At 50.6% G+C, this 18,690-nt stretch overlaps 1 protein-coding gene across 1 annotated transcript in view; it reads right to left on the reverse strand.

Moving 5' to 3' along the window:
* The window catches only part of Col23a1 (collagen type XXIII alpha 1 chain), a 286,567-nt gene that overhangs the window by 10,278 nt on the left and 257,599 nt on the right, over nucleotides 1-18,690 (reverse strand). The window contains exons 9-25 of the mRNA XM_021177066.3: nucleotides 16,378-16,494; nucleotides 15,517-15,552; nucleotides 14,230-14,256; nucleotides 12,397-12,423; nucleotides 11,258-11,311; nucleotides 9,495-9,557; nucleotides 9,069-9,113; nucleotides 6,605-6,682; nucleotides 5,062-5,115; nucleotides 4,435-4,479; nucleotides 3,262-3,351; nucleotides 2,401-2,463; nucleotides 2,019-2,075; nucleotides 1,781-1,807; nucleotides 372-434; nucleotides 235-288; nucleotides 1-3 (exon numbers count right to left, since the gene is read on the reverse strand). The exon at nucleotides 1-3 is cut by the window's left edge and continues 24 nt beyond it. Of these exons, the coding sequence (XP_021032725.1) occupies nucleotides 1-3; nucleotides 235-288; nucleotides 372-434; nucleotides 1,781-1,807; nucleotides 2,019-2,075; nucleotides 2,401-2,463; nucleotides 3,262-3,351; nucleotides 4,435-4,479; nucleotides 5,062-5,115; nucleotides 6,605-6,682; nucleotides 9,069-9,113; nucleotides 9,495-9,557; nucleotides 11,258-11,311; nucleotides 12,397-12,423; nucleotides 14,230-14,256; nucleotides 15,517-15,552; nucleotides 16,378-16,494 (903 nt within the window). The remainder of the gene's footprint in view (nucleotides 4-234; nucleotides 289-371; nucleotides 435-1,780; nucleotides 1,808-2,018; nucleotides 2,076-2,400; nucleotides 2,464-3,261; nucleotides 3,352-4,434; nucleotides 4,480-5,061; nucleotides 5,116-6,604; nucleotides 6,683-9,068; nucleotides 9,114-9,494; nucleotides 9,558-11,257; nucleotides 11,312-12,396; nucleotides 12,424-14,229; nucleotides 14,257-15,516; nucleotides 15,553-16,377; nucleotides 16,495-18,690) is intronic.

Below are 18,690 nucleotides of genomic sequence, written 5' to 3' on the forward strand. Positions count from 1 at the left end.
GCCCTGAGGAGAGACACAGAGGGCGTGAGGGAGGTGGAAATGTGGTGTTAGACACTCAAATACTGGGGAGTGCAGCCCAGTGGCTGGTCACAGACAAAGGGACAGGGCAGGATGGCATCACAGAGGTGCAGTAATTAGCCCAGTGGGGTGCAGGGACTCAGAAGGGTGCAGGGGATGAGCCCCCAAAGCTGAGTGACATGGTGGGCATGTGGCCACTGTGGGCAGGGTGGGTACCTTCTCTCCTTTGGTTCCTGGTAACCCAATAAGGCCTGGTGGGCCAACTGGTCCCTGGGTAGATAAGGAGAGGGTTAGCAGGCATGGTGGGCATAAGATGCAATACCTATGGAATAAACAAAGCTCATGACACTCACAGGCAGGCCATGAGGGCCTCTCTCACCCGATGTACCCTTTTCTCCCTTGGCTCCATCCAGGCCCTGGGAATGAGAAGGAAAATTAGTTAGGGGAGGGGTGGGATAGACAGGTCAGGAAAACTTGGGTCTGCTGTGTGGAGACAGAGGAGTGCATGGCGGGTGGAAGAGAGATGGACTCCAGGCTGTCAGGCCTAGCCCCAGCTTGCTCCCTTCTTCCACACGCAGGGTGGGGGTGGCTCTGATGGCTGTGGTCACCATCATGCCACAGAGGCGCTTTGACTGACTACCAGCTCCCTGAAGGCCAGCCTTGGACCAGGACTGTCAGCCGATGTTGAAGCTTATGTGGCAGGATACTTGATCACACTGTGAACCCCAAGATTGTGCTATTTACTGGAAAAAACTGTTTTTAGTTGTTATGTGGCTCAGCCTTGACACACTTTTAATCCAAGAGCTTTCTGCTTAAATATTGTAAACGGGATTCAATGAAGTCAACCATAGGTCAAGAGGCAGAGCAAGCAACCAGTTGACAGGAAGTGAATATAGGAGACCAGAGAGATTAAAAGGGAGTCAGGAGGACAGAGAAAGAGAGAGAGAGAGAGAGAGAGAGAGAGAGAGAGAGAGAGAGAGAGAGAGAGAGAGAGAGAGAGAGAGAGATGCACAGGAAGTAGAAGGGAGAGACATTCAGTTTGAAGGTTTTCTTTTTTTTGAGGGGCATTCCTGGTGGGACATTGACTGAGGTCAGCTGGGTGGTTTCCCTGTCTCTCTGAGCTAGCAGGCTTTTATCTCAGCATTTGGCTCCCAAGTCTTCACTGGTAAAGTTGAATGATTGAGACTTTGTTAAAAAAAAAAAAACCAAAAAACAAAAAAACCCCCAACAAACTTGGGACAAATAGAACCAGAAGCAGTGCCTGGCTGCCATAGCAGGTCAGGGTTCTATGACTCCACAGGCCTATGCGCTGGGGAGGGAGAGATCGGATCCTGTCTGAGGAGAGCTGAGGCAGGCTGGGTTTTCACTCTGTGTTTGCCTCTCTAGGGGCAGGCACGTGGCACAATACACTTGAGGTTTTGACTTAAGAGACCAGAATAAGACACATTTGAAATGCATACCAAAGCCAAGACTTCAGGTCCAGGCAGTAGACAGAGAAGATGCAGATGTGTCTGGGCGAGAGCTGGGGAGGAGGCATGGAATGGGGGGCAGAGAGAGGTGGGGAAATGGGCTGGAGGAAGGGAGAGGCCGCTAGGGTTGTCTAGGCAGAGGGAAACAGAAAGGACAGAGTCCCAAACATGGAATGGGGCTGCTCTGGGGACACTGTCTAGGGCCCTGGGAATGTATGGGCTACACAGTGCGCAGTACATATGGGCTGTTCAGCAGTAAACTTTCTGAATGAGCAGGGGGTCTCTGCACTCACCTTGGGACCTTGGATCCCCTGAAGGCCCTGAAGGAGGAGAGAGCAGATCAGTAAAGCTTATAACGGAGAGGAAACTTTAAACCTGCTCACTGGCTCCTGTGGCTCTGACAGGAGCTCTGCCCTCTTCACCTTATGTCCTCCCCCGCCCCTCCCCCAAGCTCCCATGGAGAAGCCCCGCCCCCAGACCCAGCCACTCCCCACTCGGTATCCCCGCTGCTATAGGTTAAACTGTTCTTACCATGGGGCCAGGGGGGCCAGGAGGACCCGGGGGCCCTGGTTCCACTGTGATCTGGGCCTGGGGAGGGGTTGAAAGGGTTAATTACCCTGTGCCTGTTGCCTCTCCTCTGCTCATCCCCTGGGGTGCCCCACAGGCTTGCAAGCACTCCCGGGGGCCACACCCTGAACCCCGGGACAGGGCTCCTTCCTGTTCCCCAGAAGGGCACAACATGAGGGTTCCAACTGCAAGTGGGGTGAAGGACACAGTCTGAGACTACATCACCCCTCCCCTTTCCAGCTGCTCTTTGTTGGGTCAGGCCGGTGGCTTCTCTGTAACCAAGGCTCAGTGTCCCCACCAGGCTTGGGTGGAGTGTGGGGAGCGCCCAGTCTCCGTTTCTCCTTACCAGGCTCTCCTGTAGATGGTCAGATGCCGACTCACCCTTTTCTCCCTTGGGACCATCAGCACCCTACAGGGCAGAGTGGCCAGTGAGCTTTTCTTGTTCATTCTGAGGTCACCTCCCTCTCAGCTGCCTCCCTCCCACCGCAGCACCAGGTCTTCTAGAAGAGCAGTTAGCGCCCTTAACCACGGAGCCATCTCTCTCATCAGCCTCTCTCTCTTTTTTTTTTCTCCCCAGTAAAATCATTTTACTTCCTAACACAGTAAACATATCTATCCAAATGTGTTCACCTTGCACATCTATGCACAAATCATTTTCATGTCACATCTGCTTTGAGAGCTAAAGTGTAGTAAAAAGCTGCCTTGGTTGAGATATGCAATGTCTGGTTGGCTACCCTTCACACAGCCCCTACCCCCAGTGGCTTTTCTATTGCAGCCCCAGGAGTAATAGCAATGCTAAGGACAGTGTTTGTGTGTGTGTGTGTGTGTGTGTGTGTGTGTGTGTGTGTGTGTGGCTTATTGCCGACTGCTGTCCAGTTCTGTGCTGTTCCTGGGACTGGAAAGTTTATTCCATGCTAGGAGTGGGAAAACTGAGACCCTGGGAGATTCAGTTGCTGTGCTGTTGGACTCCAGGGCTGAAAGGTGGGGCAGCCTGGGCCACTTAGCCATTTAACTGAGTGGTTTCTGCTAGCCTGGGCCTCCCTACCTCACCTGCAGGGCTGCCCATGGGCCTGTGAAAATTCTTTTGGGACTGAGGTTGCAAGAAAAAAAAAAAAAGAACTGGGAGGCTGCAGGGCATTTAGGTGAGGACCCTCAACCCTGCTAACATCAGCAAGTCCCTAGGGTGGGACCTTGTCCAGCCACCTACCGGAAGACCTGACAGGCCCATCTCTCCTGTTTCCCCTTTGGGCCCAGCTGGCCCAGGCTCTCCTGGGTCTCCTTTTGGTCCTTTGGGACCCTGAAAGCCACCAGAGAAAGGAATCAGTGGACATTGGTGAGCATTCTCCTCTCCCCCGACCCTTGTGGGCCCTTGAGCTTCACAGGTCTGACCACACACCCTCAGGGCAGTTCAAACCTGTCCTAAGATCTGACACTCGCACAATGACATAATACGTGCAGGTTGGGTGAAAGAATGTTGTCACTCAAAGCAAACAAACATGTTCTCTCTCTCTCTCTCTCTCTCTCTCTCTCTTTCTCCCCCTGAGCAGGGGGCTTTGGGGACACTCTACCTCTGCATGCTTGGGACAGCTTGTGAAGACGGAGGTCTTTCTTCTGGGATACTCGGGAGACCAACTTTTTGATTTTTCAATTTTCATTAAATAAATTTTCATTAAATAAATTTCATTTATTTCTTGTTTATGTGTACGGTTGTCTTGCTTACACATATGTCTGCGCACCACGTTAGTGCAGGGCCTGCAGAGGCCAGAAGGGTGAGAGTCGGATCCCCTGGGACTGGAGTTACAGATGGTTGTGAGCTTCCAAGAGGGGCCTGGGAACCAAACTCAGGTTCTCTGCAAAAGCAGCAGGAGCCATTAACCACTGAGCTGTCTCTCCAGTGCCTTATTATTTGTTTGTTTGTTTGTTTGGTGGTGCTGGGCTCGAACTCATGGTCTCATGCGTGCTAGGCAAGCACTGTACGGCTGAGCTATCCCCCTCTGGCCCTCATGAGGTCGGCTCTGTGCTCCTGTGTCAGGAGCTTTGAGAGACAGCATTCCTTCACTCAACCAATGACCTGCATGTATTACATCTTTGTGTGGGTGTCAGATCTTAGGACAGGTGCGAGCTGCTATGTGGTTGCTGAGATTTGAACCTGGTTCCTCTGAGAGCAGTCAGTGATCTTATCCATTGAGCCGCCTCTTCCACTCTCAACCAATTATGACCTGTCCAAGATGTGCCTCCTACTAGGGACCCAGCAGTAAAGATACATCCATACATATTGAGTGACACCTGGGGAGATGCTCACCACACACACACACACACACACACACACACACACACACACACAGAGTACAACACTGACATAGAAACAAAAGGCTCAGACCTTCTCTCCATCGATTCCTGGAGCACCAGGCAATCCAAGTTCACCCTGGAAGGGAACCAATGGCAAAATAGAACTGTGCCTCCCTTAGCAATCAGCGGATTAGTGGCCCAAGGTGGGGACTGCGGTCTCCCTGGTCAGCTCAGAGCCCCTTGGGTTAGGTCCCTGCAAGTGGGCTTCCAGGAAGGCGTCCATTGTCTCTCTTTGTGTGTTCAGCCTGCCCGGTGGCTGGAGCTGGTAGCTGTCACTGCAGGCTGGGGTACTTAAGATTAGGACTGGACTTGTTCTAGGTCACTGACTCCAGGGATGCTAGTGTCAGAACCAGACCCTGCCCAACCTGGGGTCTTTGTCTTGAGTGTTGAACAGGTATAAGCCACAGAATGGCTGTGTACATCTGGGCCACCATATGTCCTAAGGGGTCCATTGCTCAGTTTCAGGCTCTTTCTTCAAGAGCAGAAGGTAGGATTTAAAGAAGGGATGTAGCTTGTTTAGGAAGGGGCAGGACCCTTTTCTCTGAAACCAACAAGCTGGGCTAGGATGACAGGATGAAGTTCGGGATACATATGACAAAGAGGAGAGGTAGGACTTAGAAATGAATGCTTAGGGTCCCATGAGTTCAGCAACACTGACCTTGGCTCCAGGGATCCCTGGTGGCCCAGGAGCTCCCTGTGGTCCAGGGGGACCCTGTGTACAAAAGATCAAGCCAGTTATGGTTAGACAAGCCCCTGCACTGCCCACCAAGCCTTCCCACCTAGCAGCTTGCTTCCCACCTAGTCATATCACCTCTTCTAACATGCAGTTTGGTTTGGCCTTCAAGTCTACAGAGAGGCCAGCAAGAGGACATTGGCCATCGGAGGAGACTCTGGTGTCCAACACTGGAGGTCCCTCTGCCCTTGTGGAAATTCTCTTCTAAATTATGAATTTCTTCATAACACCCTCCTGCTTAAGATTTGGCAGTGGCCTTTCCTTGTCCCTTAAAATTAGCTTAAGTCTCTTACTGGCATTCATCCCAAAGATGCAACCCAAACAATGGCTTGGTCTCGCTAGCTCTGCTGGTCCTGTGAACTCTCTGACCATCTGGCTCTGTTGTCTGCTGCTTGCTGTCCCAGAAGTTCCCCAGGCACACAGTAGGGGATGTGTCCACACAGTCTCAAGTTCTGACCTCATTCCTAAGCTCTTGGACCAACACACTCATGGCTTCACCCAGAGGCCACATTGTTCCCAGATCCTCTGACCCATCATAAGTTCTCTTCCCAGCCCCCACCCCCCGCCCCTTACTGATGTTCCCTCTGTGATGTCTCTAGACTTACTGCCTCTACCCTTTCTGTCTTCTTTAGGTCCAGCTCTGTGCCTCAAGCTCTCCCCACACTAATGCTCACACACTTGAACAGCTACCCAGCTACCTCCAATACACTGCTGTTTTGATATCCTCAGACTGAACGAATTATAACACCTGTTACTCAGAATATTGAGTCCTCCTCCCACTCTGGTACCCACATCTACCTCTTCATTCCCTGTACTCATAAGGATTCTACTACATGTTTCCCATAAGCCTGGGGCATACCATGCACCTCAGACCCATATCACATCACACCATACCACTACAGCACACCACACCATGCAGGCCAGTGTGGGCCATAGTTACCATCAACTTGTACTTCCCGGAGGCCTGTAGGAGGTAACTGGAATTGATACTTAGGCAGAGTCAGGCACCAATAGTCTCTGATGACTACCTGACCCCACTTCATATCCTTCCTAAACCCAAGAGCAGCTAGCACTTGTCTCTTTCTGGACTGGTGTCAAGAGACCACGTAGGTCCTGAGGCTCCTTGGTCAGGCTTGTTTGTCCCTTTTTGTCCTCACAGTAATTATTAGAAGCCCCAGTCCCAGCAGTGGCGCCTGGGAAACCCCTAGAGACGCTCACTGTAGGGTTTGGAGAGAGTGCTTTCCTTTTCTGCTTTGGCCCGTGGGAAGCTCAGGGCTTTCTGAGTCACATGCACAGAAGGTCTCTCAACCCTGTGTGAAGCTCCACACAGGACCAATGTACACATTTGGTGCCTGATGAAATCGAGGTCTCTGTGCTAAACTCTACTTGGTCCCAAAAGTAAGACATAGAGTGAGCCATTGCTCCCTAGGGGGTGGCCATAAAGGGTGCGGCCAGAGCCCGCTCTTACCTTTAGGGCATCTAAGATCCTGCCGTCATAGTCGATTACCACTGTGTCACCTTGTTCTCCCTTGAGGCCCGGGGGACCCTGAGGCAGGAGAGGAAGAGCAGCATCATAGATGACACATAAGCTATCTCTGTCACACACATGTCCCAGGCATGCCTGGGCACCACGGTGGTCATCATAGCATGCTGTTCCTTACGGGTCAGCTCTGCACATGTGTAGACCATGTAAGGAAAGTGGGAGGGAGCCTGGGGCCAACTGAAGAGGCCCAGTTCTCAGGGAAGATGCAAAACCTATTTATTTATTTATTTTTTTTTTGAGACAGGGTCTCACTGTGTAGCCATGTCTGTTTTGGAGCTAGCAATGTAGACTGAGCTGGTCTGCAACTCAGAGATCCTCCTGCCTCTGCCTCCCAAGTCCTGGGATTAAAAGTGTGGGCCATCACTTCCCACTAGTTCTTGAGACTTTTAGATGTGTCCAAATAAAACAACCTCCCAGCCACCCCAACTCCCTGTCCTGCCAGACACTGTGGGGACCCAGGAGGCTGGTCTCCCCATTAACCCCAGAGCTCACTGATATGGCTAGTCTTGCAGGCCAGCTTAATCTGGGGATTCTCTGTCGCCACCTTCCGAGGAATGATGTGTCGACCACCACACCCACCCACTTGGTTTTTACACTTGTTTGGTTAAGCGCTTTAATTGAGTCGTTTCCTCAGCTCCTTGAGGATCCCAGGTATGTGATAGCCTAGGAACACATAGCCAAGGATGGGATGCGAGAGTCAGCATAAAGATAATCCACGTGAGGCAGGTCAGCTATCCAGGGAATGCACAGGACATAAAAAGGGAGAGAGCGGCCGGGCGTGGTGGTGCACACCTTTAATCCCAGCACTTGGGAGGCAGAGGCAGGTGCGGGAGATTCACCCAGGGAGATGTGATGAGACAGACACATGGTACCTGAGCACAGGTAACCAGCCGCGTGGCGGAATGTAGATTAGAATAAATGGGTTAATTTAAGTTATGAGTTAGTCAGAGAAGAGCCTAGCTATATGGCTAAAGTATTTGAAAACCTATCTTGAGTCTGAGTCTTATTTCTGGGAGCACAGGGCTGGGAGGGAGAAACGACTAACTTCTACAGAGAGCCCCGACTCTCCCTGGCTTCCATTCAAGCCTTGACGGCCGACACCTGGGAGTTTTCATTCCAGCAAATCAGATCATCTGCGAAGGGACTGTATTCTTCTTAAGAAACATCACAGACTAGATTGTTAAAAACCGCAGATGAAGTGTGCCAACCTCCTTGGGGCACATGTATTAAGGCGTTCTTGGATCAATGTTTTATCTCTCCTGACTCCCTTTTCCAGCTGCACGGCTTCAGTGGGAAAAAAAAAAAGTCTCTTCACACACAGACTTTTGTGGGTAAGGAAACACATTATTCAGGCGCCTGGTTTCCCTAATGTCTGAGGTTTAGGTAGCTTTAAAACCTCAGATCATATATAGCTGGACCACTCTTGTGCCTCTCTCTCTTACTGCCTCCACTTGACTCTCTCTCTCCAAGTATACATCGTCCTGCTTCACAAATGAACTCACTAACTTTGCTTTGCTCTTGGGGCTGGAGAGATGGCTCAGTGGTTAAGAGTGCACACCGCTTTTGCAGAAGACCCAGCACCCAAACAAGGCAGCTCACAACCACCTGTGACTCCAGCTCCGGGGAATCTGATGCCCTCTGCTGGCCGCTGCAAGCCCTGCACCCCCACACATAATTAAAGAATAACATCTGCAGAGGATGGCAAGGACCAGGATGTATGTACCTGACTCTCCTTAGGCCAGACTGTTGGAAGCATTGAATTACATTTCTAGGTGCTGGTGACACATATGAGTTGGTTACAAAAGATCTGGGGCTAGGCGCTGGCGAGATGGTTCAGTAGTTAAGAGCACTTGCATTTCTTGCAGAGGGCTAGGAAAAGCAAGGCCACCGAAAAGCAGGCAAAGTCATGCCTAATGATAAACCAATGTTTGAATATGCAAGGAAGATTCTAGAAGAGTACACAGTCACCTGTGAAGGGAGAGCGCTCTTACTTAACAATAAGCTGGGAATCTTCCCTTATACATCCATATTTTTAAGTTTTATTCTAGGCATGTGTTATGAATTTTCTAAAAAGAAGTATTCACTTATTTTATGTATGTGAGTACACTGTAGCTGTCTTCAGACACACCAGAAAAGGACATCAGATCCCATTACAGGTGGTTGTGAGCCACTATGTGGTTGCTGGGAATTGAACTCTCGACCTCTGGAAGAGCAGTCAGTGCTCTTAAGTGCTGAGCCATCTCTCCAGCCCCATGAAAAAAATTTAAATCACCAAAAAATTTAAGGAACTAGATGCCTAGGGCTTGTGGTCTCACCAGCCCTCTGGGACTCCTGCTGGGTACAAAGGGCTTCTGAAACCACCCGTGTGACCAGAAGGGGTGTTGCTTACCCGGGGCCCTGTGGCTCCATCCACGCCTGGGTGACCGGGTTCCCCCTGTGGAAACACATGGATGCTTGCTGGTGTGTGTGACCTTTAGACCCTGTCTTAGTCCTCTCTTCCCCAGAGTCCAGGGTCTGTGTGCTGGGGCCTCATGGTCTATGCATAAGAACAGCTTTCCACACTCTGCAACAGTGGGGATTTTGAGGTCCAGGAGCCCCCAAACGACATGAAGCCTGAGCCCAGAGCCCAGAGCCTGGCTAATTGATCCATGGCCACTCACCCTCAGACCACCCTGCTTGTGATCCAAAGGGGACCCCTGGGACAGGCCCTCCTGGGACTCTCTCTGTAAAAGTGCAAATTAAGAGGTAAACCCCCTCCCCCAGAGACAGCGTCAATGGGGTCTTTCAGGTACTAGGTGGAGCTTAGTGATGTCACCTTTAGTCCAGGAATGCCGTCTACTCCATTCTCTCCTCGGGGCCCCACATCCCCTGGCTCACCCTGAAATGGGGGAAATACCAGTGAAAGGAAGCAGAGGTGCTAGCCCGGGGCCGCGGGACCGTATGCTCGGGACCCTGGTGACCCTAGCCCTTCTGGGCAAGGGGATGGACACAAGGATCTCTTCAGCCCCAGGGGGATTTGACACCACGACCATCCTCTTTTGGTCTGGGTCTTAGCACAGATCTGGGGTAGCTGAAGAGACCTTGCATGTGTACGTGTGTGAGTGCACATGTATGTGTGTGTGAGTGCACATGCGTGTGAGTACACATGTATGTGTGGAAGTCGAGGAAACTGAGGGCTACTCCTTAGGCATCATCTATAGTGTCTTTGCTTTTGCTTTTGAGGCAGGGATTGGAACTTGCTACTCCAGTAAACTTCGCAGCCAGCAAGCCCAAGGAGCTGCTGGGCCACGGTCACAGTGCTGCGGAGCCACGGTGCTTAGCTTTTCAAAATCAAACAGTCTATCTATTTATCATCTATTGTTTTTTTGTTTGTTTGTTTGGTTTTTGTTTGTTTGTTTGTTTTTTGGTTTTTCGAGACAGGGTTTCTCTGTGTAGCCCTGGCTGTCCTGGAACTCACTCTGTAGACCAGGCTGGACTCGAATTTAGAAATCTGCCTGTGTCTGCCTCCCAAGTGCTGGGATTAAAGGCGTGCGCCACCACACCCAGCCTTTATTGTTCTTTTGAGATAGGGTTTTTCTGTGTAGCCTTTGCCTTCCTCAAACTCACTCTGTAGACCAGGCTAGCCTTGAACTCACAGAGATCTGTCTGCTTCTACCTCCTGGGTATTGGGATTAAAGGCATGTGCCACAACGACCCTTAAATAATTTTTAAAAAATGTATTTATTTTTATTTTATGTTTGCTGGTGTTTTGCCTGCATGTTTGTCTGTGTGAGGGTGTCAGATCTTGGAGTGACAATGGTGAGCTGCCATGTGGTTGCTGGGAAATGAAGTTGAGTTCTCTGGAAGAGCAGCCAATGCTCTCAACCTCTGAGATATCTCTTCAGCCCAATACATTTATTTATTTATTTTTTGAGACAGGGTTTTTCTGTGTAGCTCTGGTTGTTCTGGAACTTGCTTTGGAGGCCGAGATGTCCTAGAACTCACAGAGATCCATCTGCCTCTGCCTTTGGAGTGCTGGAATTAGATGCATGTACCACTACCTCCAGCCACCTTTTTAAAAGGGGATCAAATCCATGTCCTTGTGCTGGCTGTCTCTTCAGTCTCTCTCTGTCTCTGTCTGTCTCTCTGTCTCTGTCTGTCTCTCTGTCTCTCTCTGAGTCAGAGTCATACTCTGTGGCCCAGCCTGGCCTTGAACTCAGATTCATCCCCTTGCCCCAGCCTTTTGAGTATTGAGATTATGGGTGTGTGGAGGCAGGCTGGCTAGGACTTGGTAGTTGTGGCAAAGGGTTTGAGGAACAAGATGTACAGATAGCATTTTGCTCCCAGATTGGCACTAGGCAGGGGATGGGGAACCTAAGGTGGGAACCAGAGGGACTTTGGGTGAGGGGAGACATTGCCTGGATCAGATGCCAAGTTCCTGCCAAGGCGTCCAGGGTCCACTGCTTCCTCCCTCTGGCTCACCCTGGGAGTTGGCTCATAGCCCTATGGTGTCAAAGGGCTAGGATAGGGGCATCTCTAGGTAGATAAACTTTGGAGGGTGGGTGCAGGCAGACTTTGAGGAGGAGGGTGAATACTTACCTTGGGCCCTGGGGGTCCAGGGAGTCCTGGCTGGTTGGCCATCCCATCATCCCCCTGTGGAGATAACAGCTGAGGCTGATGGCATCCCACATGGACATGTTGGCCACACTTTTGAGTGGTCCAGCTGGCTCCTACTTGTCTAGACCCACCGCACACCTGTCTGGTTCAGGTACTAGTGACAATTATCCCCCATCCTTAACCCTCTGAGGCAGGGTCTGAGTCAGATCCACCTCAGTCCCTCCAGCAACCTAGAGCCAGCTTCAGCGGGTTTCTGCAGACACAGGGGTGGACAAGTGAATGGAAGCAAATCCACTCATCCAACAAACAGCTGGTGAGCACCTCTTGGGGACCAGGGCACACACAGTCCCTTCTCCATGGAGCGAGAGGGAAATCAGCATACGGTACTGTGCCTGGAAGCGCTGAGGGCTGGGAGGGGACTGTGGAGAATGGAGAGGGACTTGGGACATCTTTCTGCTGCATGGGGCATGGTTGCTAAGAGGTGGATGGGGAGGAGGTCGCTAGCTTGTCACAAGGCACATTTGTCAGTGCTTGGTTTTCAATGATCCAGAGGGCTGACTAAAGGGACCCTAGCTCAAACCCAAAGTCTCAGGAGGGTTTAGGGTGAGCCTGGCATTTGCTTTCCTTCCCTTCGTCCCCTTCCCTCATCCTCTCCCCTTCCCTTCTCTCCTTTCTCTCACCTTCCCCTCTTCTTTATTTTGAGATAGGGCCTCTTGTATCCCAGGCTAGTCTCAAAATTCACTTTTTAGCCAAGGATAACCCTTCTGCCTCTGCTTTCTGTGTGCCAGGATTACACGTGTGTGCCCAGTTTATGCTGTGCTGTGTGTGGGTCAGACCCAGGGCTAGGCAGGCAATCTGCCACCTGAGCTATTTCTCTAGCCACAAGAATTTGCATTTCTGACAGCTATGGTGACAGTGCCGGCCCCAGGATCAAACTTGAAGAATCATGGTCAAGCTCTGAAGGGAACATGGACACGAGGAAGGGAAAGAATGATAGAATCTGGCTTCACGGAGACACAGTAAGAGCCTGGTTCTGGTTAAAAAGACCTGCCCTGTGGGGAATTCCTGTCCCATCCTCATCCTCGGCCCTGCCATTCTCTCCAGCCACAGGATCCTCTCACCTTCTTCCCAGGAATGCCAGGTTCTCCCTGCAGACAAAACAAAACGAAGGGGTGAGGAAGTAGTCAGTGTCTTGGGAGTGTGGCCAGCAGACCTCGGCTCCTTCTGGTGTAATTGGCACTAAAGACCTTAGCCTGCCTTTGTACACACACACACACACACACACACACACACACACACACGCTCGCGCACGAGCGCATGGGGAATCAGTCAGCTTTTGATTCTTCCTCTGAGCTTCAGGAAGTCACTGTTCTTTAAGATGGGGAGCGGGCACCCCCCAGCCCCAGATGGGTGTTGGAGTTTAACAGGCTTGCTAATGGAAGCCCTTTACCTACCCTCTGTCCAGTGACCCTAGATCCTGCACAGAGAACTCAGGTTTTCTTCCTACTCCAGGTACTGCCTAAGCCTGAAGAGGGAGCCCTGGCATGGGGAGGAACTTCAGAAAACTATGGTGGCTGAAGACATCTGACCACACCAAAACCTTCTCTCATAACTGTCTCAGCTAAGAAGCAATCAAGAGGCTCTGTGATAGGTGGATAGAGCACAAATGGATGTTGGACAGTGGAGTATCCATCCGCTAGGACACAAAGCAGAGAGCAAGTCAGGGGAAGATCATCGATTGTTCCAGTGCCAATCTGAAAGCACTGAAGCCTGTTGTGAAGGTTTGTCCAGACTGCATCGTGGAGCAGAGGCTTTGAAGTCAACACCAGGATCAGTGGCTGCGAGGGGCTAGGGAGAAGGACAGGTGAAGGAGGGGGACAGTGTGTGTGTGTGTGTGTGTGGTGCAGTACATGCCTGTGGCCCTGCACACGTAGGATAGCAGATGCATTACTCTATTGCACTCTGCTTTTTTTTTCTTCTCTTCTGCTTTGAGACATTGTATCCCGAAGCTTGTTTCAGCTATGCTGGTCTGGAAGCTTTTGGGATCCGCCTGTTTCTGCCTCCCAGTGCTGCAGTTACAGACATATACAGCCACGCCTGGCTTTCTACTTGAGTGCTGAGGATTCAAACTTAGGTCCTCATGCCATCTGCCAGCTCCCAGCAAAGGGGATTTTTAAGACAGTGAGATTATGATTAGACATGTTACTATAGAGGGTGCAAGTCATTACACATTTGTCCCACCGGGCACTGAGCACCCTCCTGTGAACTGTGGGCCTTGGGGAACAATGTGTCAATGTAATTTCCTTAATAGTGACACATTTACAGCTCTGACAGGGAATGCAGAGGACAAGGGATGCTACACATCTGAGGGGTGGAGGTGGTGGGGTATGGGTCAGTAGGGCAAGTGTGTGTGGCTATACGGGAAAGCTCTGTACCTTCCCCTCAGTCTTGCTGTGAACTTAAAACTCTATAGAAAGTAAAGTTTTTTTTAAATAAACAAGCAAACAAACAAACAAACAGAGCAAGGCAGTGGTGGCTCATGCTTCTAATTCCAGCACTTGGGAGGCAGAGGGAGGTGGGTCTCTGAGTTCGAGGCCAGCCTGGTCTACAGTGAGTTCCAGGACAGCCAGGGGTACATAGAGGAATGCTGTCTCAAACCACCACCACCACCACCAAAACAACCAAAAAACCCCAAACTAAACAAAAATTAACCCCCTCCAAACCCAACCCCAAGGTGTCCTGTGATTCAACCCTCACAGTCTAGTATGAAGTCAAGGCAGGAGAAATCTTTCATGACCCCATTTAACAGGCAAGTGCTGTGCTCTACAGATACAGTACCCTGTCTCTCCTTTGGACTCATCTTAACCTCACTGCCTCAGTTTCACTGGGGCGGGGGGTCAGAAGAGGAAGGTGGGGAGTGAGGCCAAGGAGCAGGAGGGGTGCTGAGTACATACCTTGGGTCCTGGAGGTCCTTTGGGGCCCTAGAACAAGAGAAGGAGTCATATGGGGTGGGGGCTTGGGCAATGGGAGGAAGCAGGAAGGTCAGAGTTCAGGGTTATCCTTGGCTGCATAGTGAATTTGGAGCCAGTCTGGGATCCATGAGACCATGTCTCAAAAAAACCCAAATCAGAGCTAGTGAAATGGCTCAAGCCATAAAGGCGCTTGCATCAGAGCCTGCCGCTCTTAGCTTAATCCTTGAGACCCACACAGTGGGAGAGAACCAATTCCTCCAAGTTGTCCTCTGACTTTTCATGTTGATGCTGTGGTGTGTGTGTGTGTATGTGTGTGTGTGCCCATGCCACCATATACATGCAAAAACAAGACCCCAAACAAAAAGAAAACCCAAACCCAAACAATAGAACATCCTCCCCCAAAAAAAGCCAAAAGAAAAAAAAAAAAAGAATGAGATTCTGACACATTCAAAAACTTGGATACACTGCAAAAAAAAAAAAAAAAAAAAAAAGTGCTATAAGAGGTGGGGTCTAGGTGGGGGTGGGGTGGGGTGGGGTAGGAGAGTCATTTTGAAAGTTGCGCATGAGGCCTGAGAGATGGCTCAGTAGTGGACACTGAGCCTTCCGGGTGCTCATAGGTCTGTCTTGCCATTTTTCTTTTATCAAGAGTGACACCACGTCTCAGAGGGAGAAGCATGTGTGGCTAGAAGCAGCGTTGTTCAGTCAAGTTCTAGGACAGGCTCCTGTGCCCTGAGCAGTGGCTGTGTCAGGGCTCAAAGTGACAGGAGAATTGCAGACTTTCACCCAGGAAGGTGAGGTCCTAGGACTCTGCCCAGGCTGGGGACTAGGCCCATCCACGTTCCTATGGGCAGAGGGATGCTCACACAAGCCCCAAATTATGAGTGCACGCCTACATAATTTTGGTGTGAGTACATGAGGGTCTATCTTGTCACCTTGATCAGATTCATTAGAGTCACCATGGAAACACACATCTGGTGTCTGCGAGGGCATTTCCAGAAAGGTTTAACTGAACAGAGGTGATCTTCTAAAAGTGGGTGACACCATGGACTGTCATCCTGGGCTGTATAAAAGAAGGTGGTTGAAAAATAAATAAACCACGATGGACTGACTGCACCCTCAACTGTGACCCAAGATCAACCTTCAAGTCACTTCCGTTAAGTCTATTTCGTCATAACAACGAGGAAAGTAGCTACTGCAGTGGGCAAGAGGCTTCCATCTCTGGGAGCCACACCCCTGAACTCTAGCCCTGCAAACACCCTGGACACTCACCATCTCGCCATCTTGTCCTGGCTCTCCTCTGGGACCCTAAGGAGGTATGTGAAAACACCAGTGAGTCTCATGCCACGGCATGGGCAAGGGCTCTAAGCTGAACATCCAATTCACCTTCATTCAATCCTGAGAAGTGGTTTATTGTCCCCACTTCACAGATGAGAAGGTTGAGGCTTTGGAGTTAATGTGACAATGAATGAATGGGCCAGTTGAGAGGATGTGCTCCATAGGAGCCTCTGGTGGTAGTGAGGTAGAGGAGTGGACTCTGGACTGGAGGGAAGGACAGAATGGAGTCTTTGGGCAACGATGAGAGAACTATATTCTGTGGCCTGGCCTCACATGGCCTCAGGGAGAGGCTGAGGCTCTTTAGTTAGTGCTGGGGGTGGGGTGGGGTGGGGAGCAGGGAGAGGAGTAGGGGTTAGTGAAGAATTGCAGTTAAAGAGCAAACCTGCCGGACTCTGGGTCATAGACGGGGTGAGAATTTGGACTGAGCTTGCAACTCAAGGTTAAGGTTCATGGGTCTTTTAGGGTTAGACGTGGGTTTTAGGTCAGGCTCAGGGTTAGAGTCTGGATAAGCATTAGAGCTGGGAGGTGTGGGACAGAGTTTGAGGTCGGGGTCATGATGGGGACTAGGAAGCAGGCCTGTGCTAGATTTAAAGGTTGGTCTGAGTGAGGGCTGGGCTGTGGATGGGCTTGAGGCTAGAGTTGGATCTAGGTTGAGTGTGTGCGCTCAATGATGGCTGGAGATAGGCCTACTAGGAATATTGCTGGTTTGGAGTCGGCTCTGGGGATCAGGGTTCAGAGTGCATCAATATAGGACCAGCTCTGGGAGGCCCCAGTTCCGTGGAGCCTTTCTCTTACCGCTGGGCCTTGCGCTCCTCGGGGGCCATCTTTCCCAGTGTCACCAGGAGGGCCCCGGGCCCCAGGTGGTCCAGGAGGCCCGGGTGGTCCTGCAACTCCATCTTGCCCTTGGGCTCCCTGAAAGACACATGGGTTGACCTGACCCTGAGGGTGAGGTGAGGTGAGGGTTAGGGGCTTCCAGAGATGAGCTTAGGTGGGCACTCCCTGTGCCTTCCTTTCCACCAGCAGTTGAGGCAGGCACAAAGGACGACAACTCTTTGATATTGGGTTCTGGCAGGAGGGGACCTTGGTGGAACAGACCCAACAGGACCTTGATACCACCTTTTAGTATCTGAAGCCTGGATCTGTCGTCAGGAGGAGAGCTGACATGTACTGGGTGTGTGAGGCTGAGTGTGTCCTACAAGAACTTCCTGGTTGGTTCCTCTCTTGCTGCACTAAAAGTGGCAGACATGCATGAGTGGGCATCCAATATTTGCTCACCCAAACAACCACACGTGTATATTTGCAGTAGCTTTCTATGTGACTGTCTGAAATGGAAGCTCTCAAAATGTCCTTCCCCAATGGAGAGGCTGAGCTGCTGTCATAGTCTGGCATGCCCCTCAGCCATAAACCAACCAACCAACAGGAACAGGCAAAGCCCAGCACTTCGGAGCTGAGGCAGGAGGATTATAGTAAATTTAAGGCCACCCTGAATTACAGAATGAGTTCCACAGTAGCTTTGGCTACAAAATGAGATACTGTGTCAAAAACAAAACCAGAGCTGAGGGTAGTAACTGTGTACTGTGATCCTAGCATACCACTCAGTGGACAGAGACGGGGGGTCAGGATTCAGGTCATCCTTGGCTGCATTTGAGGCCAGCCTCGGGTACATGAGACCCTGTCACAGAAAATCCAAGCCAGGGCCAGCGAGATGGCTGGACTGTAAAGGAGCTTGCATCAGAGTCTGACCACCTTAGTTCCATCCCCAGCACCCACAGAGTGGGAGGAGACGTCTAGCCAGGTCCCCTGACTTCCATGCTGGCTGGGTGATGTGTGCGAGTCCACTCACATTTACATGTACACACACACAAACCCAAACTGTAAAATTCAAACCAAAACAAAGGAAAACAAAATCTAGAAAGCAACATCCCCCCAACTGAAAAAATAATTAAATTTCCAATAAATCAAAAAAACTTGGACACTGTAGGGAAACTCTGCTCAATGGTAAAAACAGTTCCCCAGAGTTATGCATGGGCCTAGAGAGACAGGCGGCTCAGCGGTTACGAGCACTTCCTGCTCCTGCAGAGGACCCAGGTTCAGCTCTTGGCACCCACATCTGGTAATACTACTGCCTGGAACTCCAGATCCAGGGGATCTGACACCCTCTGTCCTTTGCAGGCACTGCACACACATGGTACACGTCAATCATGCTGGCGCAGGTGCACACACATGCACACATACATAAATAGAAATATTAATACATCTTACAAGTTATTTGAAAAGTTACATGTCATGTGATTTCGCACACCTGATGTTATTGAATGGAAAGTTAAACATTGAAATTAGTGGTTGCCAGGGGCTAGGGATGAGGGAGGGAGGTGATCCTACCGAAGACGGGAGAGCATGATGACGTGAGGGATCTTTGTGTGGTGGTCACATGAGTCCATATATGTTAACACTCTATAGAAGAAAACATACCTGCACACACACACACACTCATTCATACACACAGTTGTGCACACTCATTCACATACATCCATGCACACACATAATTGAGCACATTCATACACACTCATTCATACACACAGTTGAGCACACTCATTCACACATGCTCACACACTCATACTCTCTCTCTCTCTCTCAAGCGCAGACGCTCATGTACACACAAGCCTGCGTAAACCAGTTTGTAATCTCTGAGTAAGGCTGGTGGGTTGAATTATCCTCAGTTTACAGGTTTCTAGGATGGCCCACAGTGGTGCATGCTGTTACCTTAGGCACAGCTGGATGAAAGATGCACAGGATAACTACACATGCTCTAAATAAAAAGGCAACAGGCAGTGAAGAAAGAGCCTCATACTCTTACGTCACTCAAATTCCCTAACTCTGTGCCGGGAGGTTAGTACCAACCAGGTCAGATCTCAGGCATGCTGAACCCCCACTTCATGGCCCACCCAGCAAGATCAGTGTGACTGGCATGGGTGACAGGTCCTGCTTTAGTGTCTGGCTGTGTGAACCCAGCAAGCACTTCCTGTAGACAGTCTAATGCAGCACCTGTGAGCAGAGGGCCAGGGCCAAGCTATCTCTCATCTTGCAGATAAAGTGCCTGGGGCCTGG

Source organism: Mus caroli, unplaced genomic scaffold, assembly GCF_978045245.1.
Source record: "Mus caroli unplaced genomic scaffold, Mus_caroli_1 scaffold_13, whole genome shotgun sequence".
Classification (NCBI taxonomy): Eukaryota; Metazoa; Chordata; class Mammalia; order Rodentia; family Muridae; genus Mus; species Mus caroli.